General features: G+C 37.3%; 1 protein-coding gene across 18 annotated transcripts in view; it reads right to left on the bottom strand.

Moving 5' to 3' along the window:
• Positions 1 to 956: 956 nt before the first annotated feature.
• The window catches only part of ncam1a (neural cell adhesion molecule 1a), a 444,821-nt gene continuing 425,076 nt past the window's right edge, over positions 957 to 20,701 (bottom strand). For 15 of the 18 annotated variants that reach the window (XM_030154150.1, XM_030154151.1, XM_030154154.1 and 12 more), the window contains 4 exons: positions 19,591 to 19,798; positions 16,704 to 16,820; positions 14,592 to 15,002; positions 957 to 5,312 (listed from right to left, as the gene is read on the bottom strand). In XM_030154150.1, the coding sequence (XP_030010010.1) occupies positions 5,192 to 5,312; positions 14,592 to 15,002; positions 16,704 to 16,820; positions 19,591 to 19,798 (857 nt within the window). In that variant the 3' untranslated portion in view covers positions 957 to 5,191. The remainder of the gene's footprint in view (positions 5,313 to 14,591; positions 15,003 to 16,703; positions 16,821 to 19,590; positions 19,799 to 20,701) is intronic. The other 3 variants (XM_030154165.1, XM_030154166.1, XM_030154167.1) reach the window with 1 other exon arrangement.

Below are 20,701 nucleotides of genomic sequence, written 5' to 3'. Positions count from 1 at the left end.
GGTTGAAAGTTTTCTAATAAACTTGTACAGATACTGGTCCCATCTTTGTGCTTTTTTGGAGGGAGGCAAAAAAAAACAAACATAGTGTTATTCACTTATGACACTTCTTACAACTTACACAACACTTGAAAAAATATTAATACATAAAGTTAAAACTCTTAAAATATTGAAATCAATATATAATAATTGTTTTTACATGCACACTTAAAACATTTTGAGAGTATGGGACCTAAGAAAGTGTCTACTTAGGTCTTATTTTCATGTTGTGTCAGTGAGGATGAGGAGTGTTGATGACCAGTCGGCTCTTTTAGGAGATAATTCTGGTGTATTACCATTTGAGGTCTTTTTTATGTAGATTTAGTCATTTTTACTTTTGGGTCTATTACTGTGTTTATTATCATTTATCATGATATGGAGATTTTACATATATCAAACCATTAAGTCATTAAGTCTCCACATTCTTTCCGAGGTCAATCTAGTCTCTTTCCCGTTATTTGGATCCTCTGTTATGTGTAAACTAGTTCTCCTGGAAATATTTTTGGTCCAATAGAAGCATTTTTAAAAGTTTTTTTTTTTTTTTACTAATTTTTTACATTTCAGTGTTGTCAAACTTACAATAATGGTAGTTCTATTTCTGTACTGTTCTATTTTTATTAGTTTTTTTTGTAATCTTTGGTAATGCACTAATTTTACACAGGATCTAATGAGTATCTATAAACGGTAGTAGGTAATGCTTAAACCCTTCCTATATTGTGCTATTTTTACCTGTCTTTTATAATCTTTTGACCTTTTAGTGTTGTCATACTTACAATTACAGGTCCAAGCTGTAATCTTCTAGAATCCTCATCTAACAAGAAAAATGTATATTGTACGTCACATTCGTTTTCAGTATGTGAACAAAGAACTGCTTGAGAAATGTTACATGTATGAAATGAAAAAGCACATGGGCAGAAAAATGGAGATGTGAAACCTTTAATGCAAAGACACTGAGAGGAATGGAATGCATGCCACCGTTTTCTTTTTCAAAGGCACTGTGTCTTTCCAGTTTGCTGCTGTCAGATTTCTATGTTGCCACTGAGAATTCCCTTGTGTTCTGTCAGCTACGTGTTTTCACAATCAGACTAATCTCTCAACTACATGACAAAGGACACAATGGATTCACACATTCACAGTGTACTAACTTGCAGTCTAAAGAAGGAGAAACACTGTACACAAATATTTTTAAGACTTTGAACTTCCAAATCCACAGCAGAGTATTATGGCTTCTTATCATTATCATTGTAGAACCATGTATATGCATCCAAACAGAACCTTTAAACACAACAGACCAACTGCCTTCCTGTTCAGGTTTTATGAGGCCACATTTGTTCTGCATTCAGGTTTGTGGGAGTCAAAGCCCACGGAAAGGCTGTGTGAGTACATTCAGCTACAGACAAATACCTAACAGTTTCAACCTGTCATCAGCCACCTTTTTCCCTTTTTAGGGTTAGGACTACACAGAAGTACCGAAAGGACAAACATATGTGTATTAGACTTTCTTTGAGAGTTTCTGCATTTAACATGTGGCTAACACACAGCCTAAACTAAATCAGTTCATACACAGCTCAAACGTAACTCTAGACGTGGTGATGTTAAGAAGTGCAACAGTATTCTAGAGGAATCTTTGGGACCTGTGACAGCTTAGGGTTTTATTTCTTTATTTTGAAGGACTTTTGGTAGTTGAAAGTGTTGGCTACGCTAATCTTACACAGGATCTAATGAGGATTACAACATAGACACATGCTTAAACCTTTCCTATAATGAACTACATAACCAAACCCAAGTCCTCATCAAGATAAAGTCCATAAAGAGTAAAGAATTCAAAAGTGGGTAATGAGTAAAGAGATATTTTCATAGGACAAGTATAAAATGCGGACATCTGGTGCATTCACGCGGAATCAGCAAGGTCTGTTTTTTTACTTAAATTTACTGACATTATTCCCTGCTTGAACGTTAGGGCTCAGCATGTACTGATACCTGCTGACGGACAGAAAAATGTTCCTTACTGAAGTTGCGATGCATGGTATCCATCTTATCCATCTCTGAGGTGTTGCTCTTTTGAAGGATTTAAATGTGCTCTTTCACTGAATATGTTATATCGTGGCTATTTTAAAACTTTCATTTATGATCACCAATGCAGCTGCCATAATCCTCGACCAAGAAATAGATTGAATAAATGTCCGCTGAATGCAAATTCATTGCAAATACCACCAAATCACAGATATGTTGGTTTGCATGGGACTACCATTATCACAGGATCTCTGTATTTGCATAAATAGGGTATTTTACAAATTATAAATGTAGATGATTTGCACAGGATTAAGATCAAAGACAATCTGCCCAATTATAATTAGAAATGACCAGGGGTTCACAGGTAGTACTAGTCCCATGTGAATAGGGCTTAGGAAAGAAAAGATGGTTCTACCAAACTGAGATAGTTTAATTAAACTGGTAAATATGATCCCAGATGTTGCTCAAAATAACCAGATCCTTTGAACCTCCTCAGGTTTCTGTTGTTGAGGTTTTAAGGTTTGAAGTCCAGAGATACCTGCCTCAGTCCAGGCTTCAGTCAACAAACGCAAGGAAATTGATCTTAGCCTCAAGTGAATGCAAACGGCCTGCTTTAGCAGCTATTACAGTCTCCGCTCTGTGCACCTTGAGGACAAATACAACGCAAGAGCAAAAGTGGGATTGGTGTGGCATCAGGAACATGACTTAAAATTTTTAATAAACAGTAAATCTGAATTTCAACTGTTTGGCCACACAGTTGTAGACAGGAAGAGGATGAGTGTAGAGTCCTACAGCATCATGAATGCATAACAATTGAGTTAAATTTGGTAGAGACCATAAATACTGTGGTCGGACCACATGCAAAGACTACTTTCAACTCATGTTTCTTTGCTTGAAAATAGCTGCTAGATTAAGTCCTGAATGTTTGCAGTTAACAACCAATTAACCCTAAAGCAGCTAAAGTACTGAAGTGCTACTACATAAGATACTACTTAGAACTTAGTGTGCACATATTCACCAAGGACCACTGTCTGCCAACCATGACTACATTTCTGACATACAGTGACACACTGTGAGTGCACAATGTTGGAAACATTAGTGTCACAAATCCACATTAACATCGTCTGTGGTTGACTGACACCAGCGGCTGAAGGGGATCAAGGCCGTTTGGTTACTCAAAGCCAGCTAAGCTTTCAGGACATTCACTAACAAGTAGTGAAAATTAAGGGGAACAAGGACAATGAAGCAGAGAGTATAGATGGTTAACCACAAGGCATCTAACTTACTGACCTGTAGTACATTGTTGTGACAGAATGCATGTAGCCTCCCTCAGTCTATGTTCACACCCAAATGACCAGGTAAAGAAGTGGTCCGAAGTGCTTAAAGGAGACCTCAAGAAAAAGTGGTGGTTTGTACAGTACGTGAGAGACAAAGACATAAAGGTTCGTTCTTCAAATCAAAAGAAAATCCAATGACAGTATAAGAGCAACAAACATATTAGCTGTGTCTGGGGCCACCTCCGTGAAACATGGTCAGTGAGATGATGAATAAAAGGTTCACGAAATCTCAATGTTTGGTCCACACTGAGTCCAGAAGTAGTGGTACTGTTTGGACAGAAAATGGAGCTGCATATAAACTGTTTGGCTCAGTGTCACTGGGTTTAGGAATTTCAACATTTACACCGAAAATATGAATGACAACTTGCAAATGTATCAGCAACTTCTAACTGACTTTACATACTGTAACTCAGTTGTTTTTGTCCAGTATTTAGGATACATTGAGGAGTGATCTGAGTGCACCTGGTATATTTTGTCAAGTTTTTCAACTTGATGAAATCCAACTGAGAATAATTAACTCTGGACGAGTGCATGATGGCTTGTGTGTTACTAAAACCAGATCACTTGTTTCTACCATATACTGGATGTTTATGGGTTTGGAAGTTTGATGATCCTGACAGCTCGACACAGCTTTATATGCTCATTTTACCTGGACCCCAACCCCTAACCATCACCCATCTTCCTCTGTCTCCTTTAAATTCTGTTCATACACACAAAAATTCCACACAGTTAATATTTTGAAATAGAGCAACACAAACATGGAATCAGAAAAAAAAGTAAACAAACATAAATATTTTTTGCACAGATTTTGCTCAATTCCCCCGCATGCTATTGCCAACAATTGCATTCCTACTCTGTTTAGCCACTATAATAGCGAGATGTTCATTGACAATGACTGGAAACATTGTCAGTGAACATAATCCCTGCAAACCATGCATTCATATTTCCTCCAAATCATTTTGAAAAAATAAAAAATAGTGTAAATGAGCATAATTTTTAGGAGACAGCATTGAACTACCAGAAGTTCAACTTTTACAGCATATTAAATGTTCTTCTTGGGGTGTCTTATTCAGTTTCTTGTTGCTTAATTCAGCAAAACCATTTCTGGACCAGAAGATGGTGGAAACCTTTACAAAGAAAAAAAAAATCTATCTATAGACAAGGACAGCAACATGTACAGAAATACATTGCAAAAAACAAGCATGCTATCGTTCTAAACTCTAGCCTTGAAAATAACACATTCAAACAAAGCTAAATAGGCAATAACATCCACACATTATTTTAACACAACACAATATTGACAAAGGAAAATAAATCAATAATCCATTACCACAACAATGATCATACTGCATAAAGAATAGTAGTGTTGGTAATGTCCCAGTCTTACATGTGTACAGGATTAAGGCAGTAAAGCTACAGTCCATAGTGATCTAGAGGATAATCATTTCGATTCTGTTCTGTGGTGATCCGTTTAACATTACATACAAGCAAACTGGTGGATTCTAAGAATGAAATTTCCATTTTCTGTGACAAATAAAAGAATAGAAGGAACTAAGGCATGTGCATGAACTCATTACAATTTCCTAGTCAGAAGACACTGGAGACCCATGATTTCTTCTTTTTTTTTTTTTTTTTAATTTTCTGTTGCTTTTTGTCATTTTTCTCTGATGGAATGTCGTTGTGTGCGACATTGGTTCAAGGTTTCAGTGACAGTGACCCCACCCCCCACCCCACCCACATTTAAAACCCAAGGAAACCCCACACCCGGCCATCCCCTTCTTTCTTCCTGCTGATCTCGGGGCAAATTACGCTTTGCTTTCATTGCCGTTCATCTGGGGAGCCTCACTGGGAACTGTCTTCACCTCGGTTGTAGCGTTGTTCACCTCTGTTTCATTTTTGGTGTTTTCGTCCTTCACGGTCTTCCCGCTATGCAAACCAGAAACAGGGCGAGAGAGAGAGAGAGAAAAAAAGAGAAGAAAGATTCTGTTAACAGCAAATCACTAAGTCTCTCACACAGTTAAATAGTCTGCTCTGAGCTGCCTTTTGTGTCAGTTTTCAAAGAAAAGAGGCAGGGGAAAAACTGGGGGAAAAACATGCAAGATGCTTTGAGGGAATTTGTTTTCCTTCCTGGAACTGAATGCATTTCACACATAATGGGATCAAGCTCACTATCCTAGCCAGACATCAAATAAGAGTACATGGATGTCACAGCTATTTTCAAGGAACAAAGAATGCTAATGTGGAATGAGACAGAGCTGGTACAGTAGAGCACAATGCATGGAGGCATGAAAGACTGAGGCACAACCTACAACACACACTATAATACACAAGAGGATTACACGCCGTCTGGACTGAGCCATGACACAATGGAAACAGACTTTAAAGCCGCGCTGCACTTACATCGACTATTCGTAGTTGTTAGCATACTTTGCTGCATTGAAATGCATTGGTTGTGCTGTGGCTTTGGACAAATAAAGAATTGGCGCAGTATGTTATATTTGGCTGTTGTGAGCTATAGTGACGCAGAAATTCCTTATTGTGTCCAAAGTGTCGCTGCCTGGAAAACTGCTGAAGCATTAACCTTCCTGCTGACACATCATATAAGAGCGTGAGGGTTTTAGCCTAAAGGTGACACTGCTGAAAAAAGTCCAAAAAGAAAAGGCTGCATCCTCAGTGGACAATGTATTCCATCCATCTGGGAGATTTGGGGACACCCTGTCATTGGCATTTATAATGAAAGCTTTTCATGCCAACACAATGCTGAGTAGCCAATAAATCTACCTCAGCCTACTTTAGCATTGCGTCATCTCAACATTTATCAACCAAGCAGTTAGCAGCACCTTATTGACACAAAGAGATGTAAGATATAGTCGTACATTTTATGATTAATCAGGCCTTTTAACATCCCCCAGGTCCCAGATGATCCCTACTGAGGCTTACATTTCAGCTATGCTTAGACTGATGTAGTTTACACTTGTGTTGTGTTGTAACTCTAGCCCTAATCCTAACCCTCAATTAGAGTTTGGGTTCAGTGAAAAAAAATAAAAATAAAAAATCTGTCAGAAGTGTTTAATATGGTCAAATGTAACTAGAGCTGCAGCTATTATTTTTGTAATCGATAAATCTATTGATTATTTTCTCTGATTCAATTTGATAAAATGATTATTTGAATTGACAAAAAAGGAAAAGGGTATATAAAAAACATCTATATAGAAATAACAACATCAACAACAGTATAAAAGTATATATAAAAATATCTATAGATGTAAATAACAAAACAGTCAAATGACATCTACAAACAATTCGTTCACTGCAGTCTTCGACACATTTGGATCCTACTTACTAACAACTTAAGATGGAACTAACAAACATCTTTGTGTTGATCCTGGCGTCATAGGCATCACCATAAGCATCCATGTGAAACACAACAGTGGAACCAATGTTTAGCAAAATTAAGGAAGTTAATCTTCAATTCAGGAAAAATTGTAATCAAATCATTTTTGAAATCAATTTGAGGTGATTATTCGGTTCAAATGTAACCCAGACCCTGTGCTGTTTCTTCAGTTATAGTAAGGAAAGTCTGAGGGTTAGGGTCACAACAGAAGAGCTGTAAGGCCAACATTTTACATCAGAAGACAAGGAAATGTCTTCTAGCATCTAAACCAAATTAACCTTAAAAATGATGATAATGTACACTAAAATGTGTGGAAAATTTTCTGGTGAATTTCAAGAGGTTTTGAGAGTAAATGCACCCAGTCTAATGAACCAATGATTTATAACCGCTAATTTACAACAAATTGACACAAAAAAGTCCCTACTCAAGCAACTAAAAGTGAAGTGTCACAATAGATGTAATGTCATATATGAAAATTGTAAAAAAGTCAAGGACAAAATCATAATGGTTACATTCAGGAGATATCAGACAACATCCATATTGTCTAACCAAAACACATCTCTACTTTACACTCTTGCAGATGGACTTTATCTCAAAGTGGCTAAACAGTCTCTACCCTATAATCCACCTCTGGAAGTGCAGATATCTTCAAATGCTCAGTGCAATCAGACAAGGCAAAATCACAGAATACTGAATGTGTCAGGTCTTATTCAATCTAATGCATCAAATGAGAGTAAAGGATCAGACGGGAGTCAGCCTCATCTTCCTATGACTCACTCTTTCACGCAGCTCTAAAATTACACCACTCTCACCTCAGTGAACACTACTTCACTTACCTAAAAGTGAATAATACTTCAAACTAATGTACTGTGAGCCCTGAGCGTTCCATTTATAGGACTATATACACATCAGTGACTGCTCTCTGTAAATGTTTAGCTCTGTCAGTGCTCTTACACTGTCAAGGGATATTTAAACCTGAAATAATTGTTGTCCTTTGACACTTTTTCATTTCCTCTACAGACATCAACAATACCTGTACACCTGGTGAATTCAAGGGCAATATTTACTCACAAGCTCACAGCTCTGATTTGGACAGGATCTGGCTCTACTCATGATTAAATATTTAACTAGAAGCACTCGGAGAGCACAGACCTCCGCCAAGGCTGATCAGTGGCCCCCCCCGGGGGCCCCCCCACCCCCGATCACCACCAAAATTTAATCATTTCTTCCCTATCCCATTTCCAACAAACTCTGAAAATTTCATCCAAATCTGTCCATAACTTTTTGAGTTATGTTGCACACTAACGGACAGACAAACAAACAAACAAACCCTGGCAAAAACATAACCTCCTTGGCGGAGGTAACCAGCTACTCACTAATGAGGTTGATCTGAGAAAAATGTTTGATGTAGGCAAGAAGGTGAGTGGTCTATTTAAACATTCAATGTCCCATATTTCGTGTTCCTGACTCATACACATTTGTCTGATACGCTCACTTTTGGAATTTTTTACTCTTCAAATTCATCTTCTTCTGATGTTACATTGCGTAATATATAAATAAACATAATGCAATTATTTGCACACCTCATAACCCCAAATCTTAAGGGAAAATAGGGTCATTTTGATCTTAATGGCAGGCATATGTCTCCAAAAAGTTGGGATGGGGTCAACGAAAGGCTGAAAAAGTAAAGGGGTGAGAACCTGCGGGAGGAATATTTAGCAATGATGTCTATTAACATGTTCATTGGACTTTAATACGGTATATTTTAATGTTCATTAATCTATATATAATAATCCATATTGTATATTTATGGCATCCCAAAAATCTATCCTATATTTATGTACATACTGTCTACTGATTGCACTTCTGGTTAAATGCTAAACTGCATTTTGTTGCCTTGTACTTGTACATGTGTAATGATAATGAAGTTGAATCTAATCTAATCTAACAAATCATGAACATGACTGGGTATAAAAAGAACATCAACAGAGGTTCAACACTCACTTAACACAAAGTGTTTCTACACTTCATTGCAGATTAATGATCCCCAGTGTAAAATTGCAAAGACGTTGAATGTCTCATCAGTGTCAAGAATCTGGAGAAATCTCTGTGCACAAGAGACGAGGATGAAAATAGAGCTGAAACGATTAATTGACTCGAACCGAATTAAAAAAATATTCAGTTGCTATTTTCCTGAATCAAAGCTTTGTTTCCTTAATTGCGCTGCTGCTAAACATCGGTTCTGCTGTTGTGTTTCACGACAGGATCAACACAAACAACCTGGAGCATAGCTTAGAAAAGACAAGGACAAAAAGGCAGAAAATGTCGACATGCTCACTTTTCTACATTGGAAACATCACTTACTCCTTTAAACTTTTATGCTTTCACACAAACATTAAAAATATTTGGCTTTATTTTTTTAAGTTGCACATATTATTTGTAGAGATCATTTGACTTGTTTGTTGTTGTTTATAGATATTTTTATATGTACCTTACTGTTGTTATTTTTATGTAGATATTTTTTATATATCCTTTTTATTTTTATACTTTTTGTGGCTGTTGTTTCAGCTGGTTTTGATATAAAATGACAAGTTGTTTGTCATTTTCAGACATGTCTGTTTCAAACTTTTACTATTTTCATACTATTTTTATATTCAAATAATCATTTAAATGAATCGAAGAAAATAACTGATAGATTAATCCGTTACAAAAATAATTGAAAGCTGGAGCTCTAGCTATATACAAATGTTAAAATCATCATTTAGAATGGACTGAGGCAAAATGGAAAAGTGCCCAGTGGTCAGTCAGTGCAGTCCAGACCTTTAACCAACTGAAAACATCATGAAACAAAAAAGAAAACAAACACCCAGGACTGTTCAGCCGCAGAATCCCATATCAGACAAGAATGGAAGAACCTTTGTCACCCAGAACTCCACCAGCTGGTCTCATCAGATCCCAGACATTTACAGACAAAAAGCAATGCTAGATAGTGGCTCTTAAAATACCATGGCCCTGTCCCAACTTTGTTTTATATGTTCTATTGGAATTAAAATATGGGTTTGTGAAAATCATGCAACTCATTCCATGTATTTGCATGTAGATTTTACACAACATCCCAAATTTCATGGAATTAAGCTTGTAGATGTTAAGGACATCATCTACACTGACAATGTGTTTCATAGACAGTCTTAAATGCTGTAAATCCAGTGCCTAAACACACTGCAAAAACAGAGGCCTCTAGACTTGCTATAATGTGAATATTTTGCATGGATTTCAGAGTCACAGGCTCTGGAAACTCCTGTGGAATTCTCATAGGACAACATATGTGGAGCTCCATAGTTCTTTTTTGAAATTATGTCCAAAGAAGATTTTCTATTCCGGAGAGAATGATGGGTCCCAAAGAGAAAAACTTCACTCTGAAATCCAATAAACCTGTGAGAAGCTTGACAAGACATTTCAGAGTGGGGAGGCTGAAGAAGAATCACTGCACAGATCAGCAGGAGAGCTGCGCCTCAGTCCGTCAAAGACTGAAGAAGAAAAACTAGTGCAATGACAACTTTGGTTTTATCAAGGTGATGTTGAGCTGACAAGAGCCCTGCATCCAACTCCCTCCACTCCATCACTGACATCCTGCTCTGGCCATCCGGGTGTGCAAGGCAAGAGATGAAGGAGGGAGAAAAACAGCAGTGATTGTCAGTAAGTCTCTGTAATTCATCTTTTGCCATAGCTTTCCCATAATGCTTACAGGTTGACAGAAGTCAGGAATATCTGCAAACTCCCAGGGGCAGGCATCCACATACTAAAGCAGGGATGTCAAACATATGGTCTGGGGCCAAAACCGGCCTACCAAAGGTTCCAATCTGGCCTACAGGATTAATTTGCAAAATGGAAAAATTATACTGAAAACATAAACAGTTAAGGGTGTCAAATTGCATTATGAAAATAATAATAATTACAGACTATTCTCACAATAAAATGTGAATAACCTCAACAAATTGAAAAAAAGAAAGAAAAATAAAAGTTCAATTTTAACAAAATAATAGGTTCACTGTGAGCTGTAGGTTGTGTTACTAAGCTGAGACATAATGTTCTTGAAATGGCACTTATTTTTCCTAACAAATGTCAGATTTACATCGTTGTTGAGGTAATTCATATTTTCATAATGCAATTTGACTTTTTATCACACTAAAACAAACTGAAAAATTTGGACAATTAGTTATGTAAAAGTTATTATGCCTATTATTTTGCTGGTCTGGCGCACTTGAATTCACATTGTGCTGTATGTGGCCCCTGAACTAAAATGAGTTTGACACCCAAGTACTAAAGCTTTGGTAACATGAGGCTTTTCTACAGAAATTAAACCAGATAGCAGATGAAGACTCCAAGGCTGGCATTCTTTTGGCTTCAGCATTCATTATCTTTGAACAAAATGGAAAAGAATGCAGAGGAAGAGAGAGCTGCTGCATGAGGTCACTCTGTGAGAGGAATTTCATTGACTTTAGAAACCCAGGATTTCTGAGGAAAGTTCTTCACTCTGTATTCTTTTATAGACCTGGTTATTTTACACTGGACCACATCAGAGTTTTCATCACCATACTTTAATAGACTGTCATCTTAAAGCTGAAATAATCAATGCTTTTTTATGTGAACGATGAGGCAGTTCTTCCCTAATATATATGGCATTTTGCTGTCTTTTGCGTCAAGCGTTGAGAAATTAGTATTAATATGAATGAAACTACTATAGATATGTTTTTAGGTCCTTTAGGTTTCATCCTTCAACAATGTAACTTCAGGATCACATCTGAGCATCTCTGGAATTGACTTTTTGTTTTACACTAAAACTAGACATTCCATTTCAAATGAAGTCTAATCCACACATTTAGGCTCAAATCATCCTTCGCTTCAATGATAACCTAACACTCAGAGTTAGGGTTCCATGAAAACTGTGGATGTTAAAAGGTTAAATGTCCCATCAAAGCACTTTTTGTTTGAACGGTGCACTGTTAAATAATAGAATGATTCAATGTTAAACTGGTGCCTGATTTCATCACATTCAATGCAATGAGAAGGCAACAAAACCACTAAGAACCATTGTGTTATTTATGGAATAAGTTTCCTTTTCTCTGCAAATGTAAATCATTAACTAAACAACAAAGATAATATGGAAATATAAGCTCGATTATAACTGTTAAATGTATCCACAGTATGGAAATGGTCAGCACTGTTACTTGTAATGTGACATGTGATCTTTCATCATTCAGTTATAAAGATAGAAAGAAGGTGGATGGTGAGAAAAAAGCCGACTCCATCAATCAAGCAGACAAACACATGGAAGGTGGAGGTGGACGGTAAATGTAGACAGACCTACCCTGTTAGCTTCCCAATAGATACTACTCACATGCCATTTATCTGCATCTCTTATATGTGACGTCCTTAAGGGAAAAATCCACCGCTACTGTTGTAATGACTTTTGACATAAATGTGTACAGCCTTACTCTACTTTTGACAAGTATTGCTATGAGTACTGTTGGGCTAATAACCTTTAACTATGTATTTTGTGTAGTGGCTCATGACCCAGTACTGTTGCCTCCTGTTAACTTCACATATTTATCTTGATGTAACACATGGTGCGAACTGTGTTTTATGTCTGGCTTTGTATCACTACTTTTTAGCCAAAGCTGTATTAAGCTCATTTCTGACGGCTTGGACTTCAGATACACAGTGCAGTCCTCTAGGCTATGTATGTTATATATTATTCATTCAGTTCACATGGCTTACTGCTTTGCTTTGTAATATACATTTTGCTATTTAATCCATTTGTGTGAAGCTAATTCAAGGCCATATGTCAAGTTCCATGGACAAGGGGTGCACTGACCTAACAGCCAAGTTTCAGCAATAGCCTATATTGACCTAACTGACTGTCATTGGCCTACTGGTATATGACACTGAAAAACACTGTAGAACCTCAGTATCTGATTCAGTATTAAAATATGTCTACAAATACTGTATTAGAGTGTTGTGCCCTCAATATCCAGTGGCCCCCATTGCGTTGCATCTCCGATGGTACATTAAATGCAGCCACTGTACAATAGTTTCAGGATATTTATTTAAAGTGCAAGCTTATATTGCTACCAGTACAGCTTCTAGGTGTTGCCACGTTAATATTACTGGCATACATGAACATAAGAGAGAAATGAAGTTAACAAAGATAAAAACACATGGTTTTGGCTCCAACTCCTGTTACTTTTCAGAATTTAAGTAGATATTAGTTCTGTTTCCTGTTTTAAATACATTTGCATTGCTGCCTGTTTTGCCACAGTCCTCACTGTGGAAGCGTGTTCTGGTGATAAAGTGATATCAGTACATACTTGTCAACAACTGATGAAGGTTTCATATCCATATATATATCATAAATCATTGAAGTCAAGTGTTCGTAGAATGATGCTTGAAAGTTTGACCTCTCCAATATTTTCATTATTTATTCAGCAAAAGTAATTTATCTCTAAAAAACAGAAAATCTGCTTTGTGCAAAAGTGTGTGAACTCTTTTTGTAGCTTTTTGCTTCTCCTTATGCAACAATTACTTCAACCAAACATCTTCTGTAACCACTAACCAGTGTTTCACATCTGCTTTTGTGGATTTTTGTCCACTCCTCCTTGCAGAACTTCAGATCCTTCTATGTCATGTGTGAGGTTTGGACTGTGGGCTAATCCAGATGTGAATCTTTTTTCTATTAAGCCATTCTGTGGTAGTTTCGCTGGAATGCTTTGGGTCATTGTCTTGTTTATGTCTTGTCTATCTGACTTTACCAATGCAGCTGGGGTTCACTTACTTTTGCACATACTTTGATTCCATGTTTCATGTAATCTGCTGGATACTTACCCAGTTCCCTAAAAACAAGTGCATGGACCTGACATTTCATATAAAAAACTGGGGATGATAAAGTAAGAAAATGATGGTAAAATAACAGAAAATGTAAAACTACTCAAAAGGTTCACAAACTTTCAAGCAGCATTGAATGAAGATACAACCTTGTAAGAACCCAATATTCCAAGTAGATTCTTGGTTGCATTTAAGGAAAGTTTGCCTTAATGAGCTGCAAAACTGTCCAGGGACTGAATATTAAATTTGGAGCGAGTTAACCTATTGTAACCTGAAGTATTTTTTCTGGTGACTTCCAAAAAAATTTTCCTCTACATTTAACCGTTACCAAGTGATTTATCACCATATATTGTATTACTAACTATTGCATTTTTGCTGTGTAAATCATGTATTTTCCTATATTTAATTTACTGGCCATGACCAAACCTACAAAATCTAAATATGCACCCATGTTATTGAATCACTTAAAGCACATCTAAATGGTGATTTGGTCTTTGTGTGTACAATGTTACTTCAGCTAGCTGTTGTGTACATTGAAGCCCTTGAATTTTAAAATTACAGAAAACATTAGCAAAATATATCAAGCGTCTATATCCACTGTCATTTGTCAAACTACATGGGTTTTATTGTTGAACCAATGTTCCAGAAGATAAGGGAGTTACCATATTCACTACGGAGACTATGGCTGCATCAGAAAAAGACATCTCATGTTGTAGAAAAGCTGAGAAACTGCATTTTACCTGAATTATTTTACTGTATCGATAGGATCAGTGGATCAAAAGTTATTAAACATTTTAAATCAGCAGATGTTTTTGGGTCTTTGAGGGTTAAGTGGGTGGATTTTTCCTTTACTGGAGGGGCATGTGTGCTCACTGGGATGCTAGCAGGGCAAAAAGACCGAGTGGATGGGGAAATGGAGGCGTTCATACTTGTTTTGGACTGGTGTGGTCGTATTGGGCGCATCCGTGGTTGGGCTGTCTACTTGTAAGTCCTTAGTCGGGATGTTCTCGGGGGCTTTGACCAGGTCGCACTGGACCTGGGGCCCCTCAGCATTAGCAGTGGAGGAGCTGATGGGCTCTGAGACAAGGGACGTTGGGTTGGACGGTGGAGGGGTTTTAGGGGTGTCGCTCAGGTCAACCAGGGGCCCAACATCAGGCTGGGTGTTAGCGAGGCTGTTTTGTGGGGACAGCTTCTCAGGGGTAGCTTTGGTGGGGCTGGAGGCGCTGGTGGGTAGCGTGGTGCATTCACTGCTCTGGGCCGGGCTAAAGCTCTCAGCAACCGAGTTAGTGGCAGCGGAAGGGATCAAGTTTACCACAGTGGAAGGGTCTGCTGCAGTAGGTCTGAGGGGGGGTGGGGGGACAGGGAGAGGGAGAGGGGTGTGTGGACAGAACAGGAAGCATAAAGGCACCAGAAAAGTGAGGGGAAGAAAGAAAAAGGGCAAATAAAGGGGTAGAGAGATAGCGCAGGTCAGGGCATAAACAAGACAGGGTAAGTGCTGCTGAGTTGCAGTGGAAGAAAGAAAATCTACACAATCAAATTGTTAGCAACAAAACTTGTGAAGGGGCAAAGAAAATATAATGCACAAATCTAAAGAAAGAAGTGTGTTCAGGATTAGGACACTAATACTCCTTTAATAATAAGGCAAAACAGTGGCAAAAGTGTTACTAAAGTGGTACAAAAACTTGTCTACACAATCAAAATGTTAGCAACAAAACTTGTGAAGGGGCAAAGAAAATACAATACACAAATCTAAAGAAAGAGGGAAGTGTGTTCAGGATTAGGAAGCAAATACTGCTTTAATAATAAGGCAAAACACTAGTAAAAAGTGTTACTAAAGTGGTATAAAAACTTGTCGGAAGCCCATTTCTCTCTTGAGAAGAAAAAAAATAATGAAAAGAATGATGTAATAAAGTCAAATTTGTGGGAACTAATGTAAAAAAAAAAAAAAACTGACGTAAATTTGTAAAATAAGACCATAATCTTTCAAGTGTTAAATGATCAGCGTGTGATATTAAGGTTTTAACAGGTTTATTTAAGTCTCACATGTCCTTAAATGTACAGACGGTTCATTGTACCATGTCTGTTTAACTACGTATAGCCATTTTGTTATCTGTTGCTTTACATCCAAGTGACCTACTGTTCACCAGAAACCTAGGCCCAGCTATGTGTTGAATACTTGAATTTCCCTCGAGATTAATAAAGTGTCTATCTATCTATCCATGAAAAGTTGCTGTGTAAGATTTTCGTTACTTAAACATTATTTTTAGAGCTGCTAGTCCTGTTTTTTACCTTATTTTTCACCTCATTTGTCCTCTTTTAATGCTACAGACCACCAGACATAGACCAGGAAATAGAAAATATCTGTGCGACAACATGGTAGAAATATCAACAGCTAATTATAGGTTAACAATGATCCAAACAATTTAAATGATTATACACTAATAAGTGAAGACTATTCTACATTTGTGCACTAAGATCCCTTTAAATATTATACCCTGACCTAATAAAAATAGCTGACTCAAACTATTGACATAAAATAACAAAATTAAGAAAATAGCTTGACATTTTGGCTTGATATGATTTTTTTCCCACAATATTAAATGTTCTGTTTAGTGTCTTTTCACATTTGTTTGCCTTTTCATGCCAGTGGGCTTGTACTATAGAGGATATCTGGATCTAGATCAGGAGTGTGTATGTGTAGATATACAATACATGACTGAGGTGTTTGGATTTGGAAAACTTCAACACAAACACACCAGTGGTGTGGATTTACACCTCATACATATATTATCATATAAAGCCTGTTAATGACATTGACTTCTCTGCGGTGGTTTGAATCCACTGTTTAATTCATAGACTGATAAATTATACTCATGTACAAGTGTTTACAGGCATCACAGCACCAGTACCGACCTGAAGTGTCAAAGATGGATGATAATTATTAAAACACTGTTCCTGAAGAATCTCACTGCATTTATCAAAGGTTTTGGACTCCTCCCCAAATCCAGGTGGAGGTGGGGGTGTTGCGGTTTCATACTCACTCTGGTTCTGTCAGAGGGGTGGTCTCGTTGGGCTCAGTGGGACCCCCTCCCTCTTGGTTTGGGGTGTGTTCTTCCTCTGTTCTAACCTCCACAATGGGCTCCTTAGACTCATCTTTCCTGTTATTAAAGAGGGAGTAACAACACACACACATACAAAGCACACTTTATTAAATGTAAAAGATGACATCTGATTATTTCATTTCAGATTCTATTACATTTTAGTCAATAATATCACCAAACAAATTTACTATTGAGAATCCTTCAACTCATAAAGACCAAGGGCTACTTCTGTGGAAGTACTAATTAATAGTAATTTATGCAGTGATTTATGACCATTTATTATAATATTATCATCTACATTTTGAATTTTTCAGTATATTCATGTATTTTCCTATATTTAATTCACTGTTCATGTAGATGTTCATGAAAACTCAAAGGTTATTATATCAAAACAGTGAAAACTGAAGAAAAATGCTTTTTCAGCAAAGATATCAAGTGTCTCCATCCACTGTCATTTATTCAACTCAGTGGGTTTTACTGGCGAGTCAATGTTGTAGAAGATGACAGTGTTTCCATGTTCACTATAGAGCCTCTGAACGTCCAAATGGGTCATATCTGATGGCCATGAAAAACGGTGACAAACTGCATTTTACTTGAATTACTTCAACATGTTGATAGGTTCAGAGGTTCAGAAGTTATTACACATTTTAGATTAGTATATGCTTTGAGTCACTGATGGATGTTTGGGTCTTTAAGGGTTAAGTGCAATATGATACAATATGATCCATTAAATAGTCAAATACACTCTCATTTCAGCAGTTCATCATCCACTTGGAGGCTGTTGCTGTTTGTTGTCATTGCCTTCAGCTCTGACTGCGATGAGCTTTAAAGTTCAGCGTTTTCTGAGTGACACGCTCGGATCCAGTGTCAAATATCAACTCAGCGGATACGGTGATTCATTCTCAATAAATCTGTTTCATATGAGCTCTTAAGTAGGAAAATGTGTTTGTTGTGTTGTGTTATGAAGTTCACAGCTGCTGCGGTGAGAGACACTTCAGTGTACTGAACCATGTGCTATGACAAGACATTTACCAGGGGAATCTGCTGCTGTTGATGCTTGATGTTTGAAACAGGCCAAGCTGCAGAAAGTCAAACTCCTGGAATCTTGGTTTCTGTTATTTCCAGATTAAAATCGTTTGCCTATGTAGATAATTAGTGTGAAAAAGCAACTACCTGAAATGTGGTGGATTCACTTTCTGAGTACATAACATTGTATGACATTATTTTTCTTTTGAAGAGATACAATTTTTTTTTTGCAGTTTTAGCGACACATTCAAGACACATTCAGACCACATTTAGCTTAGCTTAGTGGGCAAGAGGTCAGAGGAAAATGCTTCATCAAATGTGCATTAATGTTTGCTTCTACAATTTGGCAAATGTGCACCGTAGTCATGAATTCACCCACTATCAGATAAAGTGGTAACAAATGTGTTAGTGAGCTACAACTGTGTAGCAACAATAGATTGATGCAATGTTTATATATTTTTACATCAACAAAACAAACAGTTCCTTTCAGTCTGTGCAGAGCTGAGGTAGCTTCTAGTGATGGGCGATTCATTAAAGATTCATTTAAATGAGCGAATTGAATTGATTCACCAAAGCAAGTGAATCGATTCAGCGGCACTTTGCTAATATTTTGTTTAGTATCACATAACGTAGTCAGAATCACTCATTAAGTTGGAGGTGGAAGTGCTGTGTGACGCACCGTGAAGCACTAATTGTATCGCAAGACTAGTTGCCGGCAACGGACCAAATCGAGGTAGTGAACCGCTGAATGAAAGAGCAGCAGTATGGCCGAGTAGGACCGAGTAGAGCAAGTCTTTATTAAGTTTTGTAATTTTCTAATTACATTATTCATAGATGGACAGGAAAGAGAGATATTAAGGGTCAAGTGGCATAGTGGATTAAACTTACACTTGGCAATTTGGCACCATCAGTTAGTGACCAACGCCTGCTAAATGTTTTTTTTTTTTTTTTTTAATTGGTGAATAAAATTAATTGATTCAGAATCAATTCACAACAGATGGACAAAACGAAAGAATCGAGTTAGTAAAAAGAATTGGACTTCCCATCACTTGTAGCTTCTGTCCACATCTGCTTCATAAACTTTAAACTTTGCATGTTTGTCAAGACTGAATTCTGCTGGAGCTGGATGTCTCTATCACCATTACCTAGACAACTGTCTCCATAGCAACAATGGGTAGAATTAATAGCATAATTGCGACAGAGACATTAAACTCTTAAGTATCTCTGTTCTACTCCTCTATAGCTCTGCCTGCGACTAAATGTTTCGTGTTTTTGTAGATCCACTGTGATCTGTAAGTTGTAACGCACACGTGTAAATGATAAACTGAGGCAGAATACTGTAAAAATTGCACTTATACTTACAGTACACGTACAGGCTGTTCATGGTTGTTTCTGTTAGTCACATTTTTTAAAGCGTAGTTTGAAGATGTAAATGTTTTCATAATGTAATTTTACTTTTTATACTCATACATACAGAACATACAGAGAAGTTTAGAGTTGATATTATTTATGGATTATTATGTTTATTTATTTATTATTATGTTTTATTATACTGGTCTGGCCCATTTCTTACTGTATTGGGCTGAATGTCGAACCCAATACTGTTGTGCTAAAGACTAATTGCTAATTATTAATAGTAAATCATAATTTTTTTCCCCCCAATGTCCCTTAGGGGACTCTGTAGTATTTATGGACTGAAAAAGGAAAATAGCTGAAAAGGGCTGAAAGTTGCTTAAATGCTATAGGAATCACCATCTATGGGATCACAGAAACAGTGTGTTTTTGACCTCTCTTTACTTACGTGAAAGCTGCCTTGCCCTCCTCTATGTCCTTGCCTTTGGCGCCAGGACCAGCTTTACCGCAGACATTGACAGCGATGCACATGAGGAGTCCACACTTATTGAGGAAGTAGCAAGTGACATCCACACCCACCAGCAGCAGGAAGAAGACAACGATGAGGATACCCACGATGGCGCCGGTGCTGAGGCCTGATCCCCCGCTGGTACCGTCTGCAGGACAGGTGGACAGAGAGAGAAGACACAAGCAAAAAGGTAGGAAAGACAGGAGGAGGAGGTGGAAAGAGGGAGTAGACAGGAAATTCGAAAGAGAGAAGGAGAGAGTCGATGAGGAATGATGTTGAGCTGCAGGTTTTTATCAAGTGTGTTGTTCTTTTTAAATGGAACTTGGACACAAATGATGTCAGTGCCATTTAAAAATGGAGACTCAGTGAAACCCTCAGATCTGCTTTTATTATTGAAATGTGCTATTTACTCTTGGAAGTCATCGCAGCCGACACACTTGAGGAGTTCAATTTCACACACAATCACCAAAGACTGGAATACAACATCTGAACATCCGAAAAGTGGGTCTGATTAACATTTGCTGCAGTGTGTACACACTGTTACACTACACAGCACTATTCTTTAATTCTAAACCAATTCTCATACACATGTAACATGTCTGGAGAATCTAATGAGTTAATAATAATAATAATAATAATGGATTGGATTTATATAGTGCCTTTCTAGACACCCAAAGCGCTTTACATTATTGACCCATTATTCATTCGCGCTCACATTCTCCCTCATTTATGAAAGATGTTCAGATAATAGCTTCACCTGAATGTCAGATATCACTTTGATATATATATATATATATAAATGTAGTTGGGCAGGTGTTGTCTATAGGGGAGAAGACTGACTCTGTTCATTAGTTGTGCATTGAAAGTCACTAGTGAACACATCCATACATTCATACCATACAGTACATACATACATTGTTTTAAACGTGAATGAAGAAACAACTGCTTAAACATCCATGTAGTTTTTTTTTTTCTTATATTGTAGATGAAAGAAATGTTACAATGTGTTTTTATCCTTTTCTTTCTTTCTTTTCTTTTTTTTTTAAACTTT

The sequence above is a fragment of the Sphaeramia orbicularis genome, chromosome 14, assembly GCF_902148855.1.
Source record: "Sphaeramia orbicularis chromosome 14, fSphaOr1.1, whole genome shotgun sequence".
NCBI lineage: Eukaryota > Metazoa > Chordata > Actinopteri > Kurtiformes > Apogonidae > Sphaeramia > Sphaeramia orbicularis.
Note: the sequence above shows the minus strand (reverse complement) of the source record. Positions and strands in the feature narration are given on the sequence as shown.